We start from the raw sequence: 26,631 nt of genomic DNA, 5'->3' as shown, positions 1-26,631 counted from the left end.
CTAAATTTCCAAATGTATCAGTATAAATATGTGAATCATATCCTATTATCTTTTGTTCATACTGCAGCTATCTTTATTCCTTTAAGAATAAAGTCAGCATGTTCATTTAGAATCTGTGGTTTTCAGTAGGTGAAGACTTTTTAGATCTCTCTCTGTTATTGTTTTTGATGGTGTTTTTGTTTCTTTATTTCTTTTTGTTCATTATGTTTGACAGCATAGCTTTTCATTGCCTTTAAAAATTTTTTTGTCGGGATTTCCCAAGTCGTGGCATGAAACTGTATTTGAAGGAGGATTTCAGTTTGCTTCCGCTAAAGCTTGAAAGTATAACTTATTTAGAACCCCCTTAAACTAAATTGCTTGAGACCAAATTTTCAGGAAGTGTCTTCCAAAGTTTACAGCCTCTTGAAGAATTTTCTTTCATCCCAACCCAAGCCACCCGCCTCAACCCATTTTGTTCCGCTCCAAGGCAACCCTCCCCACAGTCCCCTTTGGAGGGTCAGGTAGTGAAAAGTTTACTTTGGTTTGCCTTTACTCTGGGGCTTTACTCTTTGGCAGGGGTGGGAAGATTCCAAATCTATATGGAAAGGGTCTTCTTTAAATGCCTCAAATGTCATAGGCTTTGCTTTCAGTTACCTTCTGCTCACCTGCCTAACTTTCGACTCCTAATCAAATAAATGCTCAGCACAGTTTCTATCAATCAGTAATGTCCCGAGTTCAAAGCTGCGTACTGTACTCTGCTTATCTTAACATTGGAACAGTATTACTAACAAAACTATAGACTTCATTAGAATTTCACCAATTTTTGCTCTGATGACTTCTGTACCAGGATCCTATGGCCACGAAGAATGGATAGCACAAAACCTTTAGTCTTGATATGTGGAGTAGAGATGAGAATGGGATGAGAGAAACACAGAACACTGGCCCTGGTGTGTGTTTTTGTCTTTGGCGTATGTGTATCAGTGTGATTGGGATCAAGTCAACATGACATTGGGAAAAAATCAACATTGATGCCCTTTTCAGATATCAAAAATGAATCAAGAATTAAAAAATAAAACCAACCAACCAAACATAACTCTCCAAATATACTAAAGGCTCAATCCATAATTTATGGCAAATAACCATATGGACAATGACTCTGATGTACATTTTAATGTGCTAGATTATTCTTGTTGAACATTTAATTATAAAACTCATTTCAGATGTGTCTAGCTAGTTTTTTGGCAGGTAGCAGAGTAATCTGCTTTTAACTTAAATAGACTGTTAGAGAAAAACATTCACTGTAATACGTTGAAACTATAGCATGTAGTTAACTTAGTGTCAAAGACTGATAAGTTAATTTTATTTATTTGAATAATTTTTGAGTACTATGGTGAGATGTATGACCTATTGAGAATAATATTAAGTGGTTCCTGACATCAGAAAGCTTATACATATAGTCCTATAGGAAAGATACAAACAGTATGTTATGTGGACTCAGAGAAATTAATTTCTGCTGGAGGCATGGAATCAGGAAAGATTTCTTGGAGGTGATGGTGCTGGAGGTGCTTCTTCAAAGATAGGATTTTACTAATAGACACAGACTATTAGGTAACCTTCTTCTGTGTTCCCATAACAACAGCTGGTATGCATTTATTGTAGCACTAAATGCAGTATACTGTCAATGTCATTTCCACGTCTCTTTCCTGTGTGGGTGATAAACTCTGCTAGGGTTAGGGCTCTATGTTATCCATCTTTGTGTTCCCAGCACCTAGCACAGGGCCTGTTGGATAGTAGATATATATGAAATATTTGGTACATTTATGCTATGAAGTATAATCTTATCTATTTCCAGGGCATCAAAGAGACAGTATTATATTATGATTTAGTATATAAATGTTTACATTAAGTTCAACTGCGTCTAAAATAATGAAATAATTTGGAAAAATCCAAAATAACAGCAACTCAAACAAGATAGATGTTTAGTTCTCTCTTGTGTAAAAGAAGCCTGGATGGAGACAGTCTAAAGCTGGTATGGAGGAACGATGAGGTTATGAAGAATCTAGGCTCTTTCCAGCTCTGCCATCCTTATGATGTAACTAGAGGCCTGGTGCACAAAATTCGTGCATGGGGGGATCCCCTTAACCCAGCCTACACCCTCTCCAATTCGGGACCCCTCAGGGGATGTCCAACTGCTGGTTTAGGCCAGATCCTGGGTATCACACCTAAACTGGCAGTCGGACATCCCTCTCATAATCCTGGACTGCTGGCTCCGAATCGCTTACCTGCCTGCCTGCCTGGTTGCCTCTAATTGCCCCCCCTGCTGACCTGATTGCCCTTCACTGCCTCTGCATGCCAGCCTGATCACCCCTAACTGCTCCCCTGCTGGCCTGGTCACCCCTAACTGCCCCCCCCTCCCGCTGCTGGCCAGGTTGCCCCCAACTGCCTCCTCCCTGCCGGCCTGGTCGCCCCCTCACGGCCCGCCCCCCTCCCCCTGCCAGCCTGGTCCCACCATGCAGCCTGCTGCTCAGTCGTTTGGTCATCCCTCACTAACCCCCCTGCTGGCCTGGTCGTAGGCAGCCATCTTGTGAGGGTGTGATGGTCAATTTGCATATTACCTCTTTATTATATAGAATGGACCAAGATGGCTGCTGGGGGACCAGCCAGCACATTGAAGTTCAGGATAGCAGGCATAAGAAAGTGAAGATGGCCTTATCTAGTTAGTTGCAAGAGGAGCTGGGAAACAATCTTTTCTCCAGGCCACAGTGTATCTAGCTAAAAGCTTTATTCTGTTACTAGGGAATGGGAGAATGAATATGAATGACCCAAAAGTCTTGTTTTAGTTAGCTACTTTGCAGTCTATGGGTTTGAGTCCTATTCTGAGACTTATTAGCTGTGTCATGTTGGATAATTCACTCTCGGAATCTTTGTTTCCTCATATGTAACATGAGTATCAAAATTGTTCCTCTTCATTGGGTTATATAGTGAGGAACAAACGAGATCATACATGTGAAGAGCACAATGCCTGTGATATAATAAGCCCTCAGCAGTTGGTGACTCTTATTCTTATTACTGTTACAGAGCCATCTGAGGTTCTATTCTGAGTTCAATGCCAGACCAGTTAGTCTGGCAGCAGTAGAAGTTTTGGATACTGAGTTTCTTTGGGTGAAAGCTATTCAGCCCCCTCTCCTTCTGCTCCTTCTGCCTTCTCTACTCTGGTGGGCAGATAGGCTGGTGAAAAACTTGTCTTCAGAGAAGAGGCTCCTGTATATTTTGGTGTCCTGCTGGTGCCTTATGCACTAGCTAACCAAAACACAGCTGGTAAGCCTAATTTTAGGTTCACAAGTCTTGCTGGTTGTCCTCTTTAAATTCTGTTTTACATTCTGAACTGCTGGAAATTTTTATAGAAGCAGAGGGGAAGCAGGGGCAATATTCCCTTTACTTTCTGGTTAGAAAATAGCCTCCATTTTCTTTCAGTAGGCAATCATGGGGAGAAATGTTATAGGCATCCCTACTGTTCTCCACTCTGTACTTTGGGTCTGTGTGAACCCTGGCGGGGTGTAACCTGTGTTGAGTGGTAAACTCTGATTTAATGTGTGTGAAGAATGAAAATGCTAACCTTCAACTGAGGTTATAAAACTAAGAGTCCGGAAACTCTTATCTGCTGCTGAATTTTGAGATTCCAGAGATGAGAATCTATATATATATAAAAGCCTAAGTAACTGTTACGACGGGTCGACTGAACGATTGGTCGACCAGTCGCTATGATACGCACTGAACACCAGCGGGTAGATTGTTCAACGCAGGAGCTGCCCCTGGTGGCCAGTGCACTCCCACAGCCAACTTCCCACAGCTGGCCAACCTCCTGCAGTCCTTTCTCCCGGCCGGCCGACCGCCCTGATCTGCCCTGATGGGGACTGGGCAAGATGAGCAGCCCCAATTGCCAGCCAGGCCGAGGGACCCCACCTGTGCACATATTTGTGCACCAGGCCTCTAGTAGTAATGATAACAGTTATTGAGTGGTTTTAGGTTAGGGGCTTTTCATTTATTTTTTTCAGTTGATCTCAATAAATTTCCCACAGTCAGCTTTGTTATTATGATTCTCATTTACAAATGAGGAAATTGATACTTAAAGAGGTTGAGATTTGCAGATGGTCACTTAGCTAATAAGTGGAAGAACTAGGGTATGAATCTAGGTCTGATCCCAAAGTACATGTTCTTTCCACCATCCCATTTTGCCTCTGTTCTTACTTAGTTATTTCGACTTACATTTAACCTCTCTAAATTGTACACACACTCTCCTGACATATGAAGGCATTTAATGTATACACACTTTTGAATATTCTAAAACTAGTCTTTCCCTTCTATCTGAAATTTTCTTCTTGGAAATTTTATAGAGTATTTTGATTAGTAATAGGTTGTTTTGTTTATTTTTTTCCATTTAGCACTTCTCTAGTGCAGTACTTGGTATTTAGTAGACAGTCACTCAATATATTTTTATTCAATTAATAATAACAATAACAATGATAATAAAATTTATTGAGAATGTATTATGTGCCAGGTTCTGTACTGTAAACTTTCTACATATTAGCTCATTAAATTTTTCCACAATTCTTTGAAGTAGAGTATTAAGATATTTTTATATATTGTTTGAAGTTAGTGCAATAATTGTTTTTACTTTGATTTATTTATTCAATTAGGTGAAGTATTTTGGGCAGTAGGGAATTTAACAATGAACAATCCTAAATCCCTGGTCTCATGGAGTTTATATTGCATGAGTAAAATAGACATAAGCAAGTTAAGTAATAAATAATATTTCAAATAAGGATAAGTATTATGAGTAACAAACTAGATTCAGGAAAGAGAGTGACTGGGATGGGGAAGTTAGAGGGAGGCTGTTTAAGATCTGAGAAGGACTTTTTTGAGGAAGTGACCTGGTTATAGTTAGAGCCAGTGATGGGAAGATCTGAGTGCACAATAGTCCCAATGGAGGAAATAATCAGTGTAGAGGATGTGAGATGAAATAAGCTTATTATTTGATTCCTTAGGGGGACTTCTGATATATTGTTTCACAATCCTTTTCAACTATTTCTCTCAAGCAAAACCTGTTTGTAAAAATGACAGAAAGTTGGGTTGATTTTTTTTTTTTTAAAGTATGGTACCAACATAAGGCCAGTGGGATAGAAAAACACAAAACAGGCAGCCAATATTCTTTCTGAACTCAACATCCTCTGAATCTTTGTAATATTGATTCAATACTTAGGAGCCATTTGAGGATATTTAAGTGACTTACAGTTACATTTCTACTGACACAAGACTTTTCTTTTGGTACCCAAATGGTTATTGGCACTCAACTGACTCCCATAATAGTAAAGAGACTGGTTGTCAAGAAATAATGCTTGTTCTTATGCCATGTTTACCTACCATATTGCACCTTTGTTTCTGCCCCTCGCCCATTTTCAAAGGATGTTTACATTAGAATGAGCTATTTTATTTCTGTATTTTGGGATGAATAGATAGATATATGTTTGTGAGATATTCTAATCCTCTATGAAGAAAGACATCTCAACTTTCTTGGTGTTCAAACAAGGACCTTTAAAGGTAAAACAAACAAAAAAACCTTCAGAGAGAGTTGCTTCCGGGGATAGCAACTTCAGATGTCTACAGGGAGCAGAAAGGTAATGTAAATGAGAGAAGCAAGCCAGGGTAACCATGACAAATTGGAGAGAGCTTGCCTGGGCTAAAGTGATAGTTGCTATTCAGCTTCAGCTAATTGCTGCTATGTGGGAATGGGAGCCCAGTACAATCATACCTTCAGATTTTCAAAAGAAGCTAGAACATTTTATTATGTAATATCTCCTGATTTTTAAATTAGCAACTAATTTAAAAATTCCCATTATACTGTGCGGGACAACACTCTAAAGGCCTAAAAAGTTCTGTAGGCTGCAGGCTGCATACACGTAGGTTCTGATTTGTCCCCTTTCCCTCATTTACAGATGGAGAAACAGAAACCCAGAGATATAAAGTGACTCATCCAAGCTCACATAGCAGTTAGTGGAGGAACCAGGAATAGAACCTGGATCTCCTTTCTCTTTGTGCAATATTCTTTTCACTATGGGAAGGTTAAACTTTTGGGGGACGCTAAGGAAAGCTAAATCCCTTTTCCTAGGAAAGTGCATGTACATTTCACATTTGGCATATAGTTTTGGGGATTTCAAACTGCCTGCAATCCATACATGAACACCAGGTAAAGAACTCTCTCTTTCTAGTACCTGCTGGTTCATATGTTTTCCGTGCAAAGGGAATGGAGTCCCAGTATTTGTACTTGGGCAAAGCTCATGAAGAAGCTCTAGGTCTGTTCTTCCTTTTCTCCTCCCTTTCCTTTGTAGACTTACATTTAGGTAAGTCTAAGACTCTTCCTACTACTATTCCTGATACTGTCCCGTCAAATCATTGCTTTTCTAGTTTTTTATATATGTATATACTTCACCCATAGAAAATAAGAGTTTTGTGGTTTTATAAAAAAATGAATATAGCATTTTGCAAATTTAATTCAACATTCTGTCTTGTCTTGTATTCAGATACATACAGATTACTTTATTTTGATTTGCTATATCATATTTTATAGTTGGTTAATTCTGTAATTTATCTAGCCACCCACTATTTTTATCTTTTATCCTCACCTGAGGATATTTTTTCATTGATTTTTAGAGAGAGGAAAAGACAGAAATATCAATGTGAGGAAAACACATGGATTAGTTGCCTCCTGCAGGAGCCCCAACCAGGGCCTGGGTCAGGGAGGAGCCTGCAACTTCCGGTCAAGGGAGGTGTATGCCCTTGACAGGAATCGAACCCGGGACCCTTTGGTCTGCAGGTCTACACTCTATTCACTGAGCCAGTCCAGCTAGGGCAAGTCACTCACTATTGATGGATACTTAGAATGTTTTCAATTTTTCAGTATTATAATCAGTGCTGCAATAAATATTTTTGTGCATGCCTTCTAGACACATGTGCTAGTATTTATCAATAGGTGAAAGGGAGAAATGGATTTGCTAGGCATGTGACTTCAAAGTAGCTTTATCACTTTATATCAGCAACATATGAAAATCCCCAGTTTCCCCAGAGCCCCGCATCACTTGATATTATCAAATCAAAACTTTTTTCAATATAATGGATGAGACATATGTTGATTAAGTAATTTGAGCTTTTTAAAACATCTTTTCATATGTTTATTAGCCATTTGACATTTCTGTAATGTTCATACCCTTTGTTGGGATTTCTTTTGGGCTCATTTGTCTTTTTCTTATTTATAGGAATCCCTTATGTATTTTCTTGTGTATTCTTGATGCCAACCTCTTCTGTTGAATTTTTAATCTTTCACATTTGGATCTTTCTGATCCTGGTTTTGTTGTTTACTAGCTCTATGATTTTGGGAACATCGTTTGACTTCCACAGAACCATTTTCCTCCATTATGAAGTGAGAATACACTAAGAAGTAGTGTTACCGTGAAATGCCAGTGAAGGAGTGTCTGCAATTTGGGGGTTCCTGCAGGCATTTTTTTATTTCCACCAGCCATTTTCTCAAATATAAAGTGAGAATATACTACTTTTTAGGTTTATTGTGAAATACCAATTGAAAAGCATATGAAAGTGCTTTGGAGAGTAAAGAATGTCTTTACACATAAGGTATTTTTGTTTTTTCTTGGTGTTATGACTCATCCCTAGGAGCTGGCTTTTGTGAAGCATCCCACATCTCTACCGATGGATCAAACTCGAGGAGTAGGCAGGGTGTCACAACATAGCACTTGTCTCTTTTTATTCTACTCTCTTGTAGCGGAGGAAAGAGGTGCATAAACAAGATATGCTCACATTGAATTCCATGTTCTTGGAATGCATTGTGTGGGATGGAGGTGAAGAAGACCAGTATTAGGAGAATTTGATTTCTTTGCCTCTCACAGTGCCTGCCTCAAGAATTGACAGAGTAGAATCTGCCCATTTATGGAACCAAATGTCTACAAGGTTAGAATTAGCTTGCCTTTTGTTACTATTCTGGTCGTCTTCTCAGTTTGAACACAGGTTTCAGAGGCAGCTGTTCTATTTCACCAGGGTAGGGAAGTATGAGGATACAATCTCCTGTTCCCATTCCCTTTTGCCTGATGACTGTCCTTTGCAAACAAATAATTAACTAAAATACGATACCACCCTGGGGCACTCATACTCAAAAGCACCTTAGACCTAGACAACCCTCTGCCCCTGCCCTGTGCCCCATGCTTTAGAGGACCCTTCTTTGGCCATATTCATCTCCTTTAGACCAGTCTCCAAATTCCAAGGATCTAAGAATTACCTGATGAACTGCATTGAACCTACTTCCAGGACCTGCAGAGCCTCTTTCTAAATTCATCCTCCCAAACATGGATCAAGCCATTAGACCCCACCCCTGATATGTGCTTTCCAAGGTCAGGGTGGTCAAGGACAACTACTTGACAGGGATGTTCCCAGAACTTAAGTGTACTAGTTTGAAAGTGTGTAAGGCTTCGTAAGGAAAGAACCTCAGGAAAGGACTGGGGTGTGGAAAGAGAAAGGGGGTGGACTGGGGGGCCAGGGTCCTCCATTTGTACTCTAGTCCGGCCCTGCAGTTGTCAGGAAGAAGCTGCCCAGAGAGCCTCTCCCTTCTGACCAACTGCTTATTTTATGGGTTAAAAAAATGCCACAGGGGAAGGTTTTTTCACCACCCAGTTAGAGACTGAGTATAGCTGGCTCAATATAGACCCCAATTGAGCTTTGAGAGGAATCCTCAAAGAGAGTGGGGTGGGGAGGTGGAATGGTGGATTTCCTGAAGGAAGAGTCTCTACCTCCCCTCTCTGTCCCCTGGGCAGGCAGTGCTGCTGATGCTTTGTTAAAAGGAGAAAGGATTCTGCTGACACACTGTATTTTTATGGAAGAAGGCTAAGGGTTCCCTTATCTCTCCACACAAGGCACATCTGCCTGCAAACAGGCTGTCTGCTTCTTAGGGATTCCTTCATCGTTCTGTTTCCTTTCTGAATCTTTTAAGGCGCAGTTTCACACATTCCTGTCTGTGCTCTAGAGCCAGGGGGAAAGTCATAATATATCGGGGCTCTTGCTGAGGAGCTTAAAATGGGCTCTGGCAGCTGGGATGTGAGAGAAGAGAGCTTTCCAGGGACAAGTGACCTGCTTGTTCAGCCAATGAGGAACAGGTTAGAGGAATGGTATCACCAGACAGGCTTTATTGTCTGATCATCTCATAAAAGCAAGATTACGTCTGGCAACTTAACCCGTTTTTAGGTTCTTTGTGTCTCACCCACTCCCTGGTATGTGACCTCCAGATTCCTTTCCCAGTTGTCTACTGTGATACCACAGAAATTAAAGATTTAAATTGGCGAAGAAATTTGGAGAGTTGTAAATCATCATTTTAAATATACATATTATTAAGTTTTAGAACCACAGCTAAAATAGGAATGTCAACTAAGCTGTGTTTGGAGCGCACGTCTAAAGCGGGTATCTGCCTTAGTCACGTTACATCAGATTGTTTCTATATAGTTTTGGGAGAGAAAGGAGGTTAAATGGGGAAAAAAGATTTAGCCTGTAGTCTATTTTAATCTGTAGGATGGGTTCTTACAAGGTACATATTTCCTGTTTTGGAGGAATTGGAGTTGGTTTTGCATATTTGGCAAATATCACCGATTCAGAGGACAATTTTAAGGAACAGATATTTATACTGTTTGTTTATCTTGTACTTCTTTATTGTTCACCCTGCTCCATAAAAATGGTAACCATTTTGCTTCTTCATGTTTCTTTTTCATCACTCCCCTATCCCTTAGAGGAGTTGAGATTAGAAAATAAAACTAATTCATGTGGTTTTAGATTGTGCTGCATACATGTATTATATTATTGGGACATTCATGTCTTAAGCTTGTATGTTCATTCTTTTATTCAGCAGACATTTTTAAATACCTTCTTGATGCTGGGCACAGATACAGAGATAAAAAATGTGGTGCTTATTTACCCTTAAGGAATTTAAAACATTGTAAGGGAGACAGACAATAATTTAAAAAGTCTCATACATCTATTGCATTTACCATGTGTCAGGCCCTGTTCTAAGCACCTTGATATATATTAGCTAATTTAATCTTACTAGAACCTTTATGAAATAGATATTGTGTTTAACTTAATGTTACAGATAAGAGAGAGGCTAAGTGACTTGCCTAAGGTCATACACTAGTGCTGGAATTGGGACTTGAATTTTTTGCTCTAGAATCTACTAGTATGCTCTAAATCTAATTCAGCAGTCACTAGCCATATATGGCTTTGGGAGCACTCAAAATATGGCTAGTCCAAGCTGAATTGGGCTGTAAGTATGAAATACATACTAGATTTCAAAGACCTAGTATGAAAAATAATATTTGAATACCTCATGTTGAAATTGCATGTTGCAATGATAATATTTTGGATATACTGAGTTAAGTTAAATATATTAAACTTAATTTCACTTTATTTTTGTGGCTACTAGAAAATTTAAAATTACATGCATGGCTTGCATTTGTGGCTCACATTACATTTTTATTGGAATAACAGTAATAGTAGTAGGTGATATTTATTGAGCACTTACTGTGTACCACATACTGTGCTAATACCTTTACAAACACTATGTCAATTAAGCCTCCAAATAGGTCTATTCATTATCCCCGTTTTATGGAAGGAGAAGGTTTTGAGAAGGTCAATAATTTGCCAGAGGTTAGTCAACTAGTTAATGGCAGACCCCAAATTTGAAACCATTTATGTCTGACTAAAAAACCTGTACTCAACCAGCACACTGTAATACCATTTCCAATGATATTTCGGGGCATTTTCTTTGCGTTTGTTTTTCTAAGAATGTTTAATATTACATACTTCAGTATTTAGTGTGTAGAAGTTCAAAATAAGAATCACTAGGTCATTAAATAGACATCTCAGAAGGAAATCGCTTTTGCAGAGCCCAGCCCTAAGTGAACACTGGCACAGTTGAGCACTGAGATGAAGCAGTGAGTCAGCCTGTACACATTGCATTTAATTTTCATTCCAGGTCACTGGGCAATTTATGTCCCGGCCCTCTTTATCCTTAGAGAAGAGGAAGAGGGGCAACACAGCTCCCCCTAGTTGTTTCATTTTCTTGGCTGAGAAAAAAAAATTGCTTTCCATTTCGTTGTCCCATGAAATGCTGATTGTGTTCGAGAGGGCAACAAATGCTGTCTAATGACCCCACTTTTCTTTTTTCTAGAGCAAAGACTCTGGCGGATTAAAGGCGGCTATGATAGAATTGGTGGAAAGGTTAAAGTTCAAGAGCTCAGACCCTAAAGTAAGTATTGTTTGGAATTTATTGACTATTGGTACCCCAAGTACGGGTATCTCCCACTTTTTGGAAGTTCACTTTACCCTACTTTGCTTTTTATGAAAGACCTGCCTTAGTACCTGTTTTCACTAACTGAAAGAAATCTGGAGAGAATTTTCGCTTTTATCGCTTTTATGAAGAAAAGTGAAAATAGCCTTCAGCCTTTGTTTTGCAAGGAGCTGTTAGAGGCAGCACAACCCCGAGGAACAAGTGGCCCTGCCAACCTCCTTCCTGAAGAGTTACACTCAGCATCCCAGTATCCACCGCTATAGCTTTGACTGTGTCTGTGAGCCTCTGTGTTTTATCTCCATTTATTTTGTGCATCTGTTAGCAAGATGTGTCCTAAGATATCAGAAAAGCCTCAGAGAGCTCCTAAGGGTGTTTCACTTAGCGTAAAACTGGTAAATAAGCATATTTAGTATGATTTGGTACGTGATTTTTTTGGGGTCTGGAAACACTAAGAATATTTTCCACATAAATGAATGGTAAATGTGTCTTTGTGTTACGCCATTTCAGCTTACAAAAGTTTCATAGGAACAGGGAAACCTGTATTTCATTCTCTTTGAGCTAAGTTCGAGGGATGTTAACAATCATCTATCAGAACACTGCATCAAGCCCAGCCGGCATGGCTCAGGAGTTGAGCATCGACTTAGGAACCCAGTCGGGCACATACCTGTGTTGTAAGTTCGATCCCCAGTGCGGAGCATGCAGGAGGCAGCTGGTCAATGATTCTCTCTCATCATTGATGTTTCTCTCTCTCTCTCCCTCTCCCTTTCTCTCTGAAATCAATAAAAATATATTTGAGAGAGAGAAAAAGAACACTGCATCAAGATCTAATTAAGCCTGCCCATCAAAAGCAGTGTGCTAATATGCTTAGAGATAAGTCATCTATTTTCCCTTTCTGTACTTTCTGGCTTACTAGTACAACACATAATCATTAATTGTTTTCTCTGAACTGCAGACAAGTGCATTTTTAATTTTCCTTTACCAGGTCTTTGAGACTATTGTCCTCTGTGTCCATTAAATTCAGCCAAAGGCATCTGAGATACTGATCAGCTTTAATGCTAGGGACTGGAACAGGCTCCAGACCCATCCAGTTGGTGTTCAGCATTAGCATTTTGTCTCTCCCCAACTTCCAGGAGCCAGCTGTCATTGCGAATGCTTTTGTCCTCATGACCTGGAGTCTGGTCTGGGAAATGGTTTAAACTTCCCAGCTTTCTTTGCAAGATGCTGGGGGCTGTAGGATTGATATTCTGGGAGATGCCATACTAGGGTAGGGGTGGCCTGGGAACTGAACATGCTGGAGGGATTATGACTAACACAGCCTCTCTTCTCCTACCCTGATACTTACTGTGGCACTACCTGGTAGGGGTGCCAGCTGGCTCAGCCTGAGAGTCAGAGCCGCTCACAGTTAAATTGGGAAAGGAGCATCATTGTTTGACTTTTCACATCTCCTTTTCTTCTTTCAGTTAAAGTTCTTTATAAGTGGAACAAGACTAGCATTTCTTGAACACATACTGAGTGAGAGCCAGGCACTGTGCTAGAAGGCTTACGTATTTTAAAAAATCATAATGGTAAAATATACATAATGAAACTTACCTTTTTAACTGTTTTATGTGTACAGTTCAGTGGCATTAAGTGCATTCACATTGTTGTGTGACTATGACTACTATCCATCTCCAGAACTTTATAATGTACCCCTTAAACACTAACTCATTATTCCACCTTCCCTCTGGCATACTTGTGATTACTTTAGCAACTTTATAAAGTAGTTTATTATTCCCATATTATTGAAAAGGACACTGAGGCTCAGACAGGTGGTGTCATTTGCCCCATAGCTAGTATAATTTAGAGCTGGATTCAAACTCTGACTCCAGGCCTGTGCTCAATCTTTTACATCATGCTGCAGACCAAGCCTCCATCTCCTTGCTACCATATGTTCACACTGTGCCCCTGTTGCCTTCTCTGAAATACTATAAGAAGCAGAGTCACAGAAAATGACAGACTCTTCAAAAGCGGGCCGCAGCCACCAATCACAGGATAATTTTCTCTTCATACAGCATTGAAAGTATTGGGACACTGGTAATTTTTTTGTCTTCTGGTGTGGTTAGGGTTCCAGGGGTAACATTTATCAATTTTCTCAGCTCATTGTAAAAAGATCCCTGGTGTAAGTAGTTTTCCTTTAGTGAAGATGAATCAATTAATTATTAAAGACCACTGGAAGCTGCTTTTTTTTTTTTTTTTTTACCAAGTTGCTCTGGTTTCTGGGACAACAGCTCTACTGTATGTTTTGTTTCTGCCACATCCACATGCTTTTAGGCAGTGAAGATGGAGAGGATATGTACAATTACACTGAGTGGCTTCTGTACATGATGATGAATACAGGTAAAGTGCTTTGGGATCCTCTATGAATATGCATAATACTTCTGATGGGAAACTTGCCAGAGGTGAAAGAATTGAGTGGTCCCATGAGAGCAACCGTGGAAGCCTCAGGATTTTCCCATGATGCACCATAAGCTGAAGGATATTTGTTAGGACCTCCCTTGATCTTGGATATGTTTATACACTCACCTCTCTTTTATCTTCTTTATCTTGCCATGGATTATTTTCCACCAACCAGTTTTATTTTTAAGCCTCTTTTTAGTCTGTCATATGCATATGCTGTATCTACCTGGAGCCAGCTTGAAGAAGGACTAGTCTGCAGCATGATATAATGATAGAATGACTGCCAGATCACAACATGGGGGGTGGTGAAAAGTTGGTACTTAAATACAGAATTTCTGCAACAAAGACAATGTCCCAGCAATAAATTGGTGTCTTCCAAGCAAGCCCTTAGGTTTTTAGTCTGTTCTGTTTTCCCTCAGAACCCCACCATCCCTTTTTAGAAGTTGGCCTGTTTAAGAAAGGCAGAATCTCTCAGGCTTTCTGACCTGTCATTTCCTGGTTACAGCAGCTTTCCCTAGAAGCACTGATTGAGTCATGGAGCACTGAGCACTATCTCTACCCCACTTCCTCTGGAATTCCCTAAAGCAGCACAAAGCTTGATTAGTCCAGACACTGAAGTCTCCTGGGACTGAGTTAATTTTTACCTGCAAATGTTGCCAGAGAGGAGTGAAGGATGCCTAGATTAAACATTTTTTTAAAATTTAAAAATAGTATATACTTATAGATTAAAAACACAGATATCCATAAAGGAAAAGGAAAATGAATTTCCCCTAAGTTAACCACTTCAACAGTTTATTGCATAACCTACTAGACATTTCCATGTGGAAAAACACTTCTAATAATTTTTTAAATTACATTTTACCTATAGTTTTATTACACAGAATATCTTAGACATTCTTCTTTGTCAATAATATAGACTTAATGAGATACCTAATTTTGTCACACCCTCTTTGCTTTTGGAGTAGTAGTTCTTCAACTTTAGTGTGCATGAAATCACCCCCCGGAGGAGTTACTAAAATACAGAGGGTTAAACTCAAACCCAGAGTTTCTGATTCAGTAGGCCTAGAGCAGTGGTCGGCAAACTCATTAGTCAACAGAGCCAAATATCAACAGTACAACAATTGAAATTTCTTTTGAGAGCCAATTTTTTTAAACTTAAACTTCTTCTAACGCCACTTCTTCAAAATAGACTCACGCAGGCCGTGGTATTTTGTGGAAGAGCCACACTCAAGGGGCCAAAGAGCCGCATGTGAATCACGAGCCGCAGTTTGCCGACCACAGGCCTAGAGTGACTAGAGACTGCTGGACCTTGGCTGTGTTCCTGCTCTCTTATTTTGATTTGTTTCATTTTTTATTTTTTATTCTTAGCAAACAGCTGAAGACCCCTCATAAATAAGTTCAAGTGATTTCAACTTTGAAAAAAATGAAATACATAAAAATCCAGGCTTAAAAAACAGATAAATTGAGCCAAGGTGGCAAAGGAGTAGGGGATAGATAGGGAAGGGAGGTGGACTGAAGAGTCAGCTCAGGATGCCTGAGTGGACAGGATCCCTTTAAATAGTCATATCCAACAGAGAAACAGCAAAGCCAAAAGAGGGAGAGGACTTCTGGTCAGGATTGAAGTGGATGATCAAGGCCCAAGCCACGGTCCTGGAGTGGGCTGACTTATAAACCAGGGGAACAGCAGGAGACATCAAGTCCCAGACAGTAGGGGTGAACCTGAGGACAGGAATCAGGGCCAATGATGGCTGGTAAATAAGGCACGGGACAAAGGAAGTTGTGCACATGCATGTGGCTAGGGCGAGCCCTGTTTCAAAGGGAGCATTCCTCCAGAAATCTAGAACTTGGTATACAGTGGAAAGAGATTGTTTTTAATAACAATCAATGTTAGTTTAATTGGAAGTTGTCTTTTCAATAATAAGACATCCTAATGTGTTTGACAGGATCCAGTTTGCAAACACCTTTTTCAGCCAAACTTTTCAGAAACATTTATTGCACAAAACAGGATTTTGTCTGTAGATTTCTTATAATTCTGATAGACTTTAGGGAAATTAAAAGATGCAGTTAGTCAGGACATGTGTTAAAATATTCTGAGTTCTTTACAGCTTTCCTTTGTAGTGACTAGGCAGTTATCTTTCATAGTTTACTCAGAGGAAACTGGAGCTTGGAAAACACATTGATTCCCTCTCTTATCCCTGCCCAGTCTCTCAGAAAGCATGAACCAAAAGCATAACATGTTAAACTCATTCAAACTAACCTCCTATTATGTAGGCACTTTCTTTATTATATACTGGTTGTTTTTCTTTCCATCTAAGATATGCTGTTCATTGTTTCCTAGAGCTAGCATGCTTAAAACGAACAGTTAAAAACACAGCTATGTATCTCAAATTTATACTAATCTTATTAGAAGTTATTCTTTTAAAAAGTGTCTTCAGCCTGGCCGGTGTTGCTCACTCAGTGGTTGAGTATTGACCTATGAACCAGGAGGTCACGGTTCGATTTCTGGTCAGGGCACATGCCTGGGTTGCGGGCTCAGTCCCCTGTATGGGGTGTTCAGGAGGCAGCCAATCAATGATTCTCTCTCGTTATTGATGTTTCTATCTCTCTCTTCCTCTCCCTTCCTCTCTGCTATCAATAAAAATATATTTGGAAGAAAACCTGAACCAAGTGGTTCACATTATTTTGTCTGACTGGAGTGGTATTAACATGGAATGTGGTTATACTAAGGCTGCCTAAAATATATCAGGTTTTTTTCCTCCTTATTTTCTCCAATTTCTAGAGGTGCTCCTACGGAAGTGTGAAACCAAAGAGTTGTTTAGCAACATAGAATTAGTTTAATAGATCTGAGACTCGTTTTCTTATTTTGCTATTTTTATTTAGCATATACATGGCATTTTATAATTGGAAGTAAACTTTACAATCTTTTTTAATAGCCGCTATCATTGAAGTGGAACACAGCTCAGTTCTTCACTCTCCTGTGCTAATCAGACTTTATTAAAATGATAGATTTTGTATGTACAAATAGTAATGAATATGTGCAAAATCTAATTTGAATTCTTATTATTAGTGTCCTGTTATTCACTAGAGTCAAGCCAGGCCTGTCCCTGCCCTGCCCCAAGACAGAAGCATTTTCCGAGGCAGTGTTTATTCAACCAACTGAAGCAGAGAATTCAAGTGCCTCAGTTGATTACCAAGTTGATTCATTCAGAAGTGTTCCTTTGGTTGGAGAGTTATTATAACTATCAACCTATTTCTGTGCTTTTCATAAAAGAGAAGTAAATAGTAATTTTGGAAGATGTGAATTGTGTTTATTTTATATCTGTGTCTTCAAGCCCTTTTAGCATGGTACCTGGCACAGAGTAATAGATATGCATTATCTTATTACAATAATTCTATGGAAAGAAATATCATTTTCCCTATTTTATGGAAGAGCAATCCAAGGCTTACATGGGTTAACTAGCTTGCCAGTAAGTGATGAGACAGGACTTAACTTCAGATTTCTCTTACTCCAGGTGCTTCCCCACTACACTATTGTTGAGCACATGGATGAGTAGCTCTCTCTACATATAGCCTGTCATCCCTGGCAAGGACTCTTCATTGCCTGTTTTCCCCTCACATCCTTCTTTTGTCTCCCTTTACTGGATCCCGCATCCACACATAATAAATCCTACAGTCCCAGGACCGGAAAATGGCCTTTCCCACCAGGCAGTGTGGGGCAATTGCAAAGGAGCCATGGCAGCCCCAGAGTATTGAGCCCTGGCTACCTGCAAAACTCAGGCAAGTGCTCCAGTAGCTGCCCTTTATTGCTGGAGGACACCAAATGGGAAAAATACCTGTGCTTTCTCCGGCTCTGTCTAGGCTCTGAGGCATGGAATCCACACAGAAGCAAATGTGGCCCCTTTGTATCCTCTACAGACTCATGGTCAGCAGCAAGAGGAGAAAGAAGTTCTTTGTTCTTCTTCACCATTTCCCTGACTTTATCAAAACAAAACAACTTCTCCCTTCCTCCACCCCCCAGTTTTGAAAGTAATACATGTTCTCTATTTAACAATGTGGAAAATACAGACAAGTATAAAGAAGAAAGAAAAAATCAGCCATTCTTCTGCTATCTGCAATGGTTTGTAAACTTTGAATACTTTTTTTTTTTAATGCAGATTCTTGAGCCTCACCCAGAGCACCTAGTTTGGTAGTTCTGAGATCTGCTTTTTGTAAAAAGTGTATTTTTATTTTTGTTTGTTTTTTTTTTGAGAGAGAGAGAGGAACTGGAGGGGTGGGGGGAGAAACATTGATGTCAGAAATATCAAACATCGATCAGTTGCCTCCCATACATAACCTGCGACCGGGATGTATGCCCTGACTGGGAATTGAACCAGTGACCTTTTGGTACATGGGACAACCCTCAACCAACTGAGTTACACCATCAGGGCCAAGATCTGCTTTTTTAATATGCAGGCTGGATTATTCTGATGCACATGGTGAATACATCACACTTTCAGACACACCTCTGAAAAAACAGGCTACTATTACGGTACTTTGTCTTTCAGATAGAAAAATGTGCTTTGCCTTTCAGATAGAAATTGTTATATATACACATATATAACTATTATGTGCACACACACATACAGTTTGTATCCTATTTTTATCACCTAATATCATTCCTTGTAAGTACATACTTTTTTATTATTTGAATCCACTTCCATTTTTGAGCCCATTTAGAAAACTAAAATTCTGATGGCCAATCTGCCAATATTGCCAAGTGGAAATTTTACCTAATAAGGCATTTTTTGGTTTTCCTTCTAATAATCAGATTCTATGAGGGTCTTTTTGTTTGTTTGTTTATTTGTTTGAGGCAGGCATGATAGTGTCGCAGTCGGAGGCACAGTAATAACGGAGTTAATACAGAGTAAAATACAGCCATGCAGTCAGCCCCAAGCTATCTGTTTCACAGCACCTATCCCCCCACTGGTCAGGGATCTCACATGGTGTGATTGAGTGAATAGCTGTGGGCTCAGTGGGAAGTCTAGGCCATCTTTTCCAATCCCCCCACTTTATAGACAAGGAACTGAGGTGCCAAGAGAGTGAGGGTTCTTGCCCAAGGTCACCCAGGCAGTTATAGCAGAGTTGGAGCTGGTTGACAGCTTTTAGGTTGTAGCTCTATAGTTTTCCCAAATAAAGAGAAGTTTTGTTCATTTGGCAAGGATGTGAAAACACTGGAACCTTCATAGATTTCTGGTGGGAATGTAAAATGGTGCTGCAGTCAGTCACTTTGCAAAGCAGTTTGGCAGTTCCTCAAAAGGTTAAACAGAGATGCCATATGACCCAGCAATTTTATTCTTGGGTGTGTGTATGTGTGTGTGTGTATATGTATGTGTGTGTGTGTGTGTGTGTATGTGTGTATGTGTACATGTATATATATATATTTATATGTGCATAGAAAAACTGCACACTTATTCATACTGTATATAATGTGAAAATAACCCAACTGATGAAAAAATAAATAAAATGCAGTATAGCTATACAACAGAATACTATTTGGCAATAAAAAGAAATTAATTACTGGTACATGCTACAGCAAGGATAGCCCTCAAAAAAACATGCTAAGTGAAAGAAGCTATTCACAAAAGACCAAATCGCATAATTTCATTTATGTGGAATGTCCAGAATAACCAAATTTATAGATAGAAACTAGACACATTGTTGTCTGGGGCTGAGGGAGATGGAGGAATGGGAGTGGAGGATGACTGCTAATGGAGAAGGAGTTTTTGGGAGGGTTGATGAACCTGTTCTAAAATTGATTGTGGTGATGATTGCACAGCTCTGTAAATACATTAAAAAAAAACAACCCACGCTGAATTGTATACTCTAAATGGGTGAGTTGTGTGATCAGTGAATTTTATCCCAATAAAGCTGCTGAGGAAGGTATTTACTATCTGAATCACTTGAAGTGTCAGCAGTGAATAGTCTGTATTTCTCCTTTCCTCTCCTGGACAGGGACCAGGTATGAGGCCTGGTGTTAGCTTCTGTCGGGGGAGGCAGTGTTGGAGGCTATTACAAGCTCGGGCTCTGGACTAATACTGCACTGGGACAGGCCCCTCCAGCACTGCCAGCTCTGAGATCTTGGGCAGATCCTTTACTTCAACTCTCCATTTCTCAGATTTTTTGAACTGCAAAATAGGGGGTAACAGTACATACTTCATATGGTTGTTGGGAAGGTTAAATGAGATCGTCCCCTTAAAGTGCTTAGTACAGTAGCCTGTGAAAGCTTTCCTCCTTCCTCCTGAGAACCACCACTGCTTCCAGAAGGGCAAGAGCTCATGGGGGCAGCTCCCCCACAATCCCATTGTTCAGGAGACCTTCTAATCCTTGCAGAGGAACATAGTTTGTTCAGTTAGCACTTCGCAGGATTAGTGACACTTACAGATTGCAGGTATGTATTATGTATTTATTTTTAAAGGGCTGTTGCTACCTCTTTGAATGACAATGACATGAAAATTGAGTTAATTCTTCACAGCTGGGACCCCTTGGTGTTGCTCCCTGGCTGACTGTTGACTCTGGGCCTTGCATGGCTGCCTTGCCTGAAGTTAGCTCAGTGTAGCTCTATTACCAGTTCATGTCAAGGCAATCTGCCTTGGGAGTGTGCAGCTGTGTGTCCATATATTCCCAATAGAAACAAGAAATCAATGCAAAGAAGCAATTATATTTATTATTTGGAGCAAACTCTCTAGATGGCAAAACTGCCTGTTGCCAAATTAAAAGAAATTAAGGGTCACAATAGAAATTGTGTCCCATTGAAGAGACATTAGGGGCTATATCCCCAGTTTAAAGTAAACACCACTGAGATTCTTGTTCCCTTTTTACTTCCCCCTGCCCTGCAGCTTTATCCTCCGGCTCTTCTCTTTCAGTTGGAGCCCCCATGTTCCTCATTGAAGCACTGAGGAAATAGAATCTGGGCATTTTAAAACTAGGGTGGACATGGCTTCAGAGCTGCCTGGTGGGTTGGAGTGTTGTTGGAAAGCAAAGCGATGGAGCTTTAAATGGTTTAATAAAATTAACACATTGTGATGCCCTTCTCCCCCTGCTCCAGCTCCTCTCTGCACCGATCGGAGACTTGATAATTTACTCTCTGCCAAAGCTTGAAGGGCTGATTTCGTGGCCACCGTGAAGAGGGGAGTGGAGCTGTCAGGACTCCCCGATAGCAGCCACGCTTCACATTCCCAGTGCGGGATTGTATTTGACATTTAATTTAGGGGCCTGGGTACCTACATGTAATACTTCACTGTGATAATAGTGATAAAAATCACCCAGACTTTTATTTAAGGATCTACTTCTCCCCATTCCCCCTCCTACCCTCTTTCTTGTTCAACCTTTCATTCAGCGAGGAAATGAAACAGGTTTGCTTAAGGAAAAAGGTGTTTTCTTTGATATCTTAAGGCTAAAATGATACAGTGCAACTAAGGTCTGTATGTAGGTGCTTGTATGTATATATACAGTCTTCCCTCTATATCCTCAGGGAATTGGTTCTAGGATCCTCATGGATACCAAAATTTGAGGATGCTCAAGTAAGTCTCTTATATAAGATGGTGTAGTATTTGCATATAGCCTACTCACATCCACTGGTATACTTTAAATCAATTCTAGAGTATTTTAATACCTAGTAAAGTGTAAATGCTATGTAAATGTTATACCATACAGGCATATTACCTCCTTTTATTGCACTTCTGCTTTATTGCACTTCACAGATGTGTTTTTTTTACTGATTGAAGACCCTCCACCAGCAAAAAGATTATGACTTGCTTTATTGTAATACTAGAGGCCCAGTGCACGAAATTCGTGCATAGGGGGATGGGGGAGAGGGTCCCCTCAGCCCAGCCTGCACCCTCTCCAATCCAGGACCCCTCAGGGGATATCCGACCACCGGTCGGCCATCCCTCTTACAATCCTGGACCACTGGCTCCTAACCATTGACCTGCCTGCCAGCCTGATCAACCCTAACTGCCTCTGCCTGCTGGCCTGATCGCCCCCAACTGCTGACCTGGTGCCCCACGCAGCCTGCTGCTTGGTCGTTTGGTCGCCCCTCACTAACCCCCTGCCGGCCTGGTTGCCTCATGCAGCCTGTTAGGTCATCCGTTTGGTTGCGATGGTTGCTTAGGCTTTTATATAGATAGATTTGTGTTGGGGAGGAACAAACTTTCCTCTACCCTCAAGGTTCTTCTGGCTGGTCTAATAATCAAATGGATATGAGACAGATTAGCAAGAGAAAATAACCAAATTTAACCCTTTGCACTCGCTTGCTTTTTTCTCGATTCCTTTATTCTAATGCTAACCGTGTCAAGTCACACTCGACATCTGAGTGCAAAAGGTTAATATATACACGAGTGAGTCAGAGACCCCACATGCAGGAAAGGTTCAGAGACAGAAAGAGGGGGGGTTGAGGTGTATAAAACATTGTGAGCTAGGGATGAGGTAATGCACCTTGGAGGCTTCACAGGGTCTTTGCAGGATGATTAGAAGAGCAGATGTTTAGTAAATAAAAGCTTGCCCTGCCATATAGGTGGGTGGAAAGGCTATCACTGATCATCTCTTATTATGGACAAGGCCCCAATTCAAGCTCTGCTGGGCAGTTAAAGGAGGGGCAGAAGCTTCTCTTGAGCCTGAAGCTAAAATTGCCTTTAGCTCAACACAATTTGCATACCACAGAGGCACATCTTGGGGTGACTTTTTCTGGACCCCCCACACTTGCTTTATTGCAGTAGTCTGGGACTGAACCTGCAATATCTCCAAGGTATGCTTCCATTCTTTAGGAAATAATGACCAAAAAGTCTGTACATATTCAATACAGACACAACCATCATAGACGTAACTACGTAGTACACACCAGCAGCAATGTAACATTATTTTCCAAATATTTTTGATCACTGGTTGGTTGAATCTGCGGATGCAGAACTCTAGATATAGAAGGCCGACTATAAACATCAAATTTGAGAACCACACCTCTTCTGTGATTGAATCTGCATTTAGCCAAATGGCAAAATCCATCAAATCTCTGTGTCTGTGTAGAGAATTTTCCTTCAACCTAGTGATCCAATTGGTGACCATCCCTTGTTGAATGGCTTTTGCTTATTTATGTAGTAGGTGACATAGATTCTGTGATACCTTCTGAATTTCTAATTCAACGTGGTTAGTTAGATATTATAATACCCATTTTACAGATGAAGAAACAAAGATTTAAGAGGTTGAATGACTTGTCCAAGGCCACAGGACTAATGAAGCCAATAAATTGCCTTTCTGAGATTGCTATATAGAATTATTAGTAGTTATAGGAAGTTATTAACTTTTTACCTGTAGAAGATGTGTTGGGAATAGAATACCAATATAGAGTTTGTTCAGACTTTCGGTCAGGGGGAAAATATTTTGAGTATGACATGATTTCCTTTACTTTTATGGTGAAAGGGCACAGACATTGGAGTCAGAGGACATGAGTCTCTATAATGGCACTTATTTTCTGTATTACTTGATTTGTCTGAGACTTCAGCTTCATCTATAAAATAGGACTAATATTATATTTTTATTAATGGGTACTCTGAAAACAAACTTTTGTAGAGGAGATGAGGAATAATGGTATCATGGCCTTTGGGGGCCTGAAAAGTATTTTAGCAACTGTAGTTAGTTAACAAGCCCTATGGCTCCTAAGTAAGCAGATTGTTAGCTTGCTTAAGGGGGTATAATAGGGTTTCAATCTTCCACAGAGAGGAAATACAGTAAGTTCTCACTTAACGTCACCAACAGGTTCTGCAACTTTAAGTGAAATGACGTATAAGGAAACCAGCTTTACCACAGGCTATTTGATATAAACAAGAGTTCAGTTCCTGTGGCATCTCAACAACATTATGATGAAATGGGATTGAACGAAATGACATCATTCAGGGACCTGCTGTATGAGAGAGGCAAGCTGTGAGGTTGAAGAGCTGACTGTATCTGCAGACTGTGTAGGTGCTGAGGAGCTGAATGTGACCCAGACTTCCTGTGAAGTAGACCATATCTGATCTTGTCAAACTAGAAAAGGTAGCCATTTCTCCCTGTGACAGCCTGTGGCCATTTACTGAAATTGAGATAAGGAGCTTTTGATTGACATCCTTACTCTTCAATGCCTGGGATGTGTGCGAAAGTCCTTCCTGTGCTCCTGTGAGGGATCAGAATCTGCACTCCCAAGGGTGTAGTAGGCTGCCTTTCTCCTAGAAGGCTAATTGGGGCTCTCTCGGTGAGAGCTCAGTGGGTACCACATGAGAAGCACCTGATAGATGTTCACAGTTACTATCTGCATCAGTCTGCTGATGTTCCTATGTGCCCAGAGAGTCCTAAGTTCTTTCCACGTATTATTTTTGTGTAAATGTCACAAAATATCTGTGAGAACAATAGTATTACCCTGTTACAAATGAAGAAACTCTTACCTTTCTAAGCTTCAGAAGCATAGTTAGCAGAGGCAGTCAGGACTCAACCCTCTTTTTTCTACCACAGCAAACTCTGAGCCTTACTGTTTTCTCTGTAGCAGAAGAGATTCAGAAACCATGAGACCTGTATGTCGGTGCCCTTTCCTGAGTATTCCTGGGGGTGGGCAGTCATGTGGGTTTTGTGGTTTTGTATGTTTACGAACAACTGTGGCTTTGCAGGGAAGGTGTGTGGGTAGAGAGTGGATTGGAAGTGGAGGGGTGAGTCTTATTTTAAAATTAATTGAATCTTCAGTAGATAAAATAGCCTTTCTTTGTATATTCAAGTCTGAGACACTTAAAGTAGTACAGTTCCTGTTTATTTGGCTCCTGAAACGTTCAGGGTCAGTGTTCACCTCCCACTTCCTACACAATGATTCCTGAAGCAGAAGCTGTCTTTCTAGTTGATGCCCAGGTTAAAGTGAAAAGAAAGCAAGAAAACACAGGGGGTTAGATGCTCTCACTTGTTTGTTACGGGTCCTGGGTTTCTCTAGAGACTCATTTTCCTACCTTTTCTACAGGGTAACTACCCAGAAGTTTTTTTTTTCTGTTCACTCAGGAAAAGTGATGCTCAGAAGTTTGTGATTGCTTTCTTTATTGCCACCCTGGGGTCAGGCAAAGAGAGAAGCATCTTAGCACAAGCAGTAGTATTGATTCGAAGGGAGCCCAGCATCCCGTTGAGCTGTTCTCTGGTGCATCCAGTCAGTGCCATGACACTGGGTTACAATAAAGTCATAGCAGCTGACAGCATGAACAAGCAGCCTTGGGAGGAGAGGATGCTTGGCAGTGATTCCATAGCCATAGCGGTCAGATCTCCATCTCTCGCACTAAGGGCTGCTTGTCAGTCTGCTGTGACTACCCCCCTCTCTTGGCTGAGGACTCCCTTTCCACTTCACAGCTGATTAACAAATTCAATTCAAGTGTTTATTAGGATCTTTCACATGCAAAGCCTCTAGGAAGCATAGTCCTGAGCCTCTGATGTGTGTGTGGCCACACATGTTTGCATGTATATTTATGTGTGTGGGGGGTGCGGAGGGGGGAAGGTGGTCCATGAAAGGGAAAGATTCAGAAGAAGCATATTACAGAGCCATATGCATGAAGCTGTTAAAGAACAATAGAGTACTTAGGCTCACGTACCAACATTTATTGTCCTGGGAAGAAGCACTCTGGCAGAAATAGAGAAGGGCTGGAGTATTCTGACTGAAATACGGGGTTCTTATCTGAGAGAATGTTATTCTGGGAGTCAAAACCAATCCAAAGACTAGATAAGACAAAGTAAGGTCTAAACACCAAGGAGGAGGGAGTAAGGGGTGCATGTAGTTACCAAGTCTGAAGGGCAAAAGTGGGATTTGAGGTCAAGATTAGAAAGTCAAGAATTCAGGGCCAAGTGGAGATGAAAGGAGACAGAAAGATGGCCTAGAACAGTGGTCGGCAAACTCATTAGTCAACAGAGCCAAATATCAACAGTACAACGACTAAAATTTCTTTTGAGAGCCAAATTTTTTAAACTTAAACTTCTTCTAACGCCACTTCTTCAAAATAGACTCTCCCAGGCTGTGGTATTTTGTGGAAGAGCCACAAGGGGCCAAAGAGCCGCATGTGGCTCACGAGCCACAGTTTGCCGACCACGGGCCTAGAACAAGTTGGAAGTAGGATTTGAACAAGTTGGAGGTAGGATAAAGATCCGAAACAGTTCTTACAAAGATGATCATGTCATTTGTGAACAAAGACAGCTTTAAGTTCTACCTTCCCAATCTGTAAACCTTTTCTTTTTTGTCTTATTTCATTAGGTAGAATTTTCAGTACAATGTTGAAAAGGAGTAGTAAGAAGATACATCCTTGCCTAAGGAAAACTCTAGTTTCTCACCGTTAAGTTTGATGTTAGCTGTAAATTTTTTGTAGATGTTTTTATGAAGTTGAGGAAATTCTTCTTTATTCCTAGTTTGCTGAGAGTGGTTAGCATTAATGGATGTTAGATTTTTGTCAAATGTTTTTTCTGAATCTGTTGATATGATCATGTGATTTTCTCTTTAGCCTGTTGATATGATAGATTATATGAACTTATCTTCAAATGTTGAAGCAGTCTTGTATACCTGAAATACATCCTACTTGGTTTAGTGTATAAATTATTTTTATACATTGTTGGATTTGATTTGCTAATATTTTATTGAGGAATTAACTTTTTCTTTGGGCCACACTATTTTTTAAATCCTCACTCGAGGACATGTTTTTATTGATGTTTTTTTCTTAGAGAGAGAGGAAGAGAGAGAGGAAAACATTGATGTGAGAGAGAAACATTAACCAGGTTACCTCCCATATGCACCCATCCAGGGGTCACAC

General features: G+C 40.3%; 1 protein-coding gene across 2 annotated transcripts in view; it reads left to right on the top strand.

The window, feature by feature from the left end:
- The window catches only part of TRIM44 (tripartite motif containing 44), an 86,311-nt gene that overhangs the window by 5,761 nt on the left and 53,919 nt on the right, over window positions 1-26,631 (top strand). For both annotated transcript variants that reach the window (XM_028153625.2, XM_054725342.1), the window contains exon 2: window positions 11,252-11,329. In XM_028153625.2, coding sequence (XP_028009426.2) covers window positions 11,252-11,329 — 78 coding nt within the window. The remainder of the gene's footprint in view (window positions 1-11,251; window positions 11,330-26,631) is intronic.

The sequence above is a fragment of the Eptesicus fuscus genome, chromosome 13, assembly GCF_027574615.1.
Source record: "Eptesicus fuscus isolate TK198812 chromosome 13, DD_ASM_mEF_20220401, whole genome shotgun sequence".
Classification (NCBI taxonomy): Eukaryota; Metazoa; Chordata; class Mammalia; order Chiroptera; family Vespertilionidae; genus Eptesicus; species Eptesicus fuscus.
This window is presented reverse-complemented; position numbering and strand designations above follow the sequence as displayed.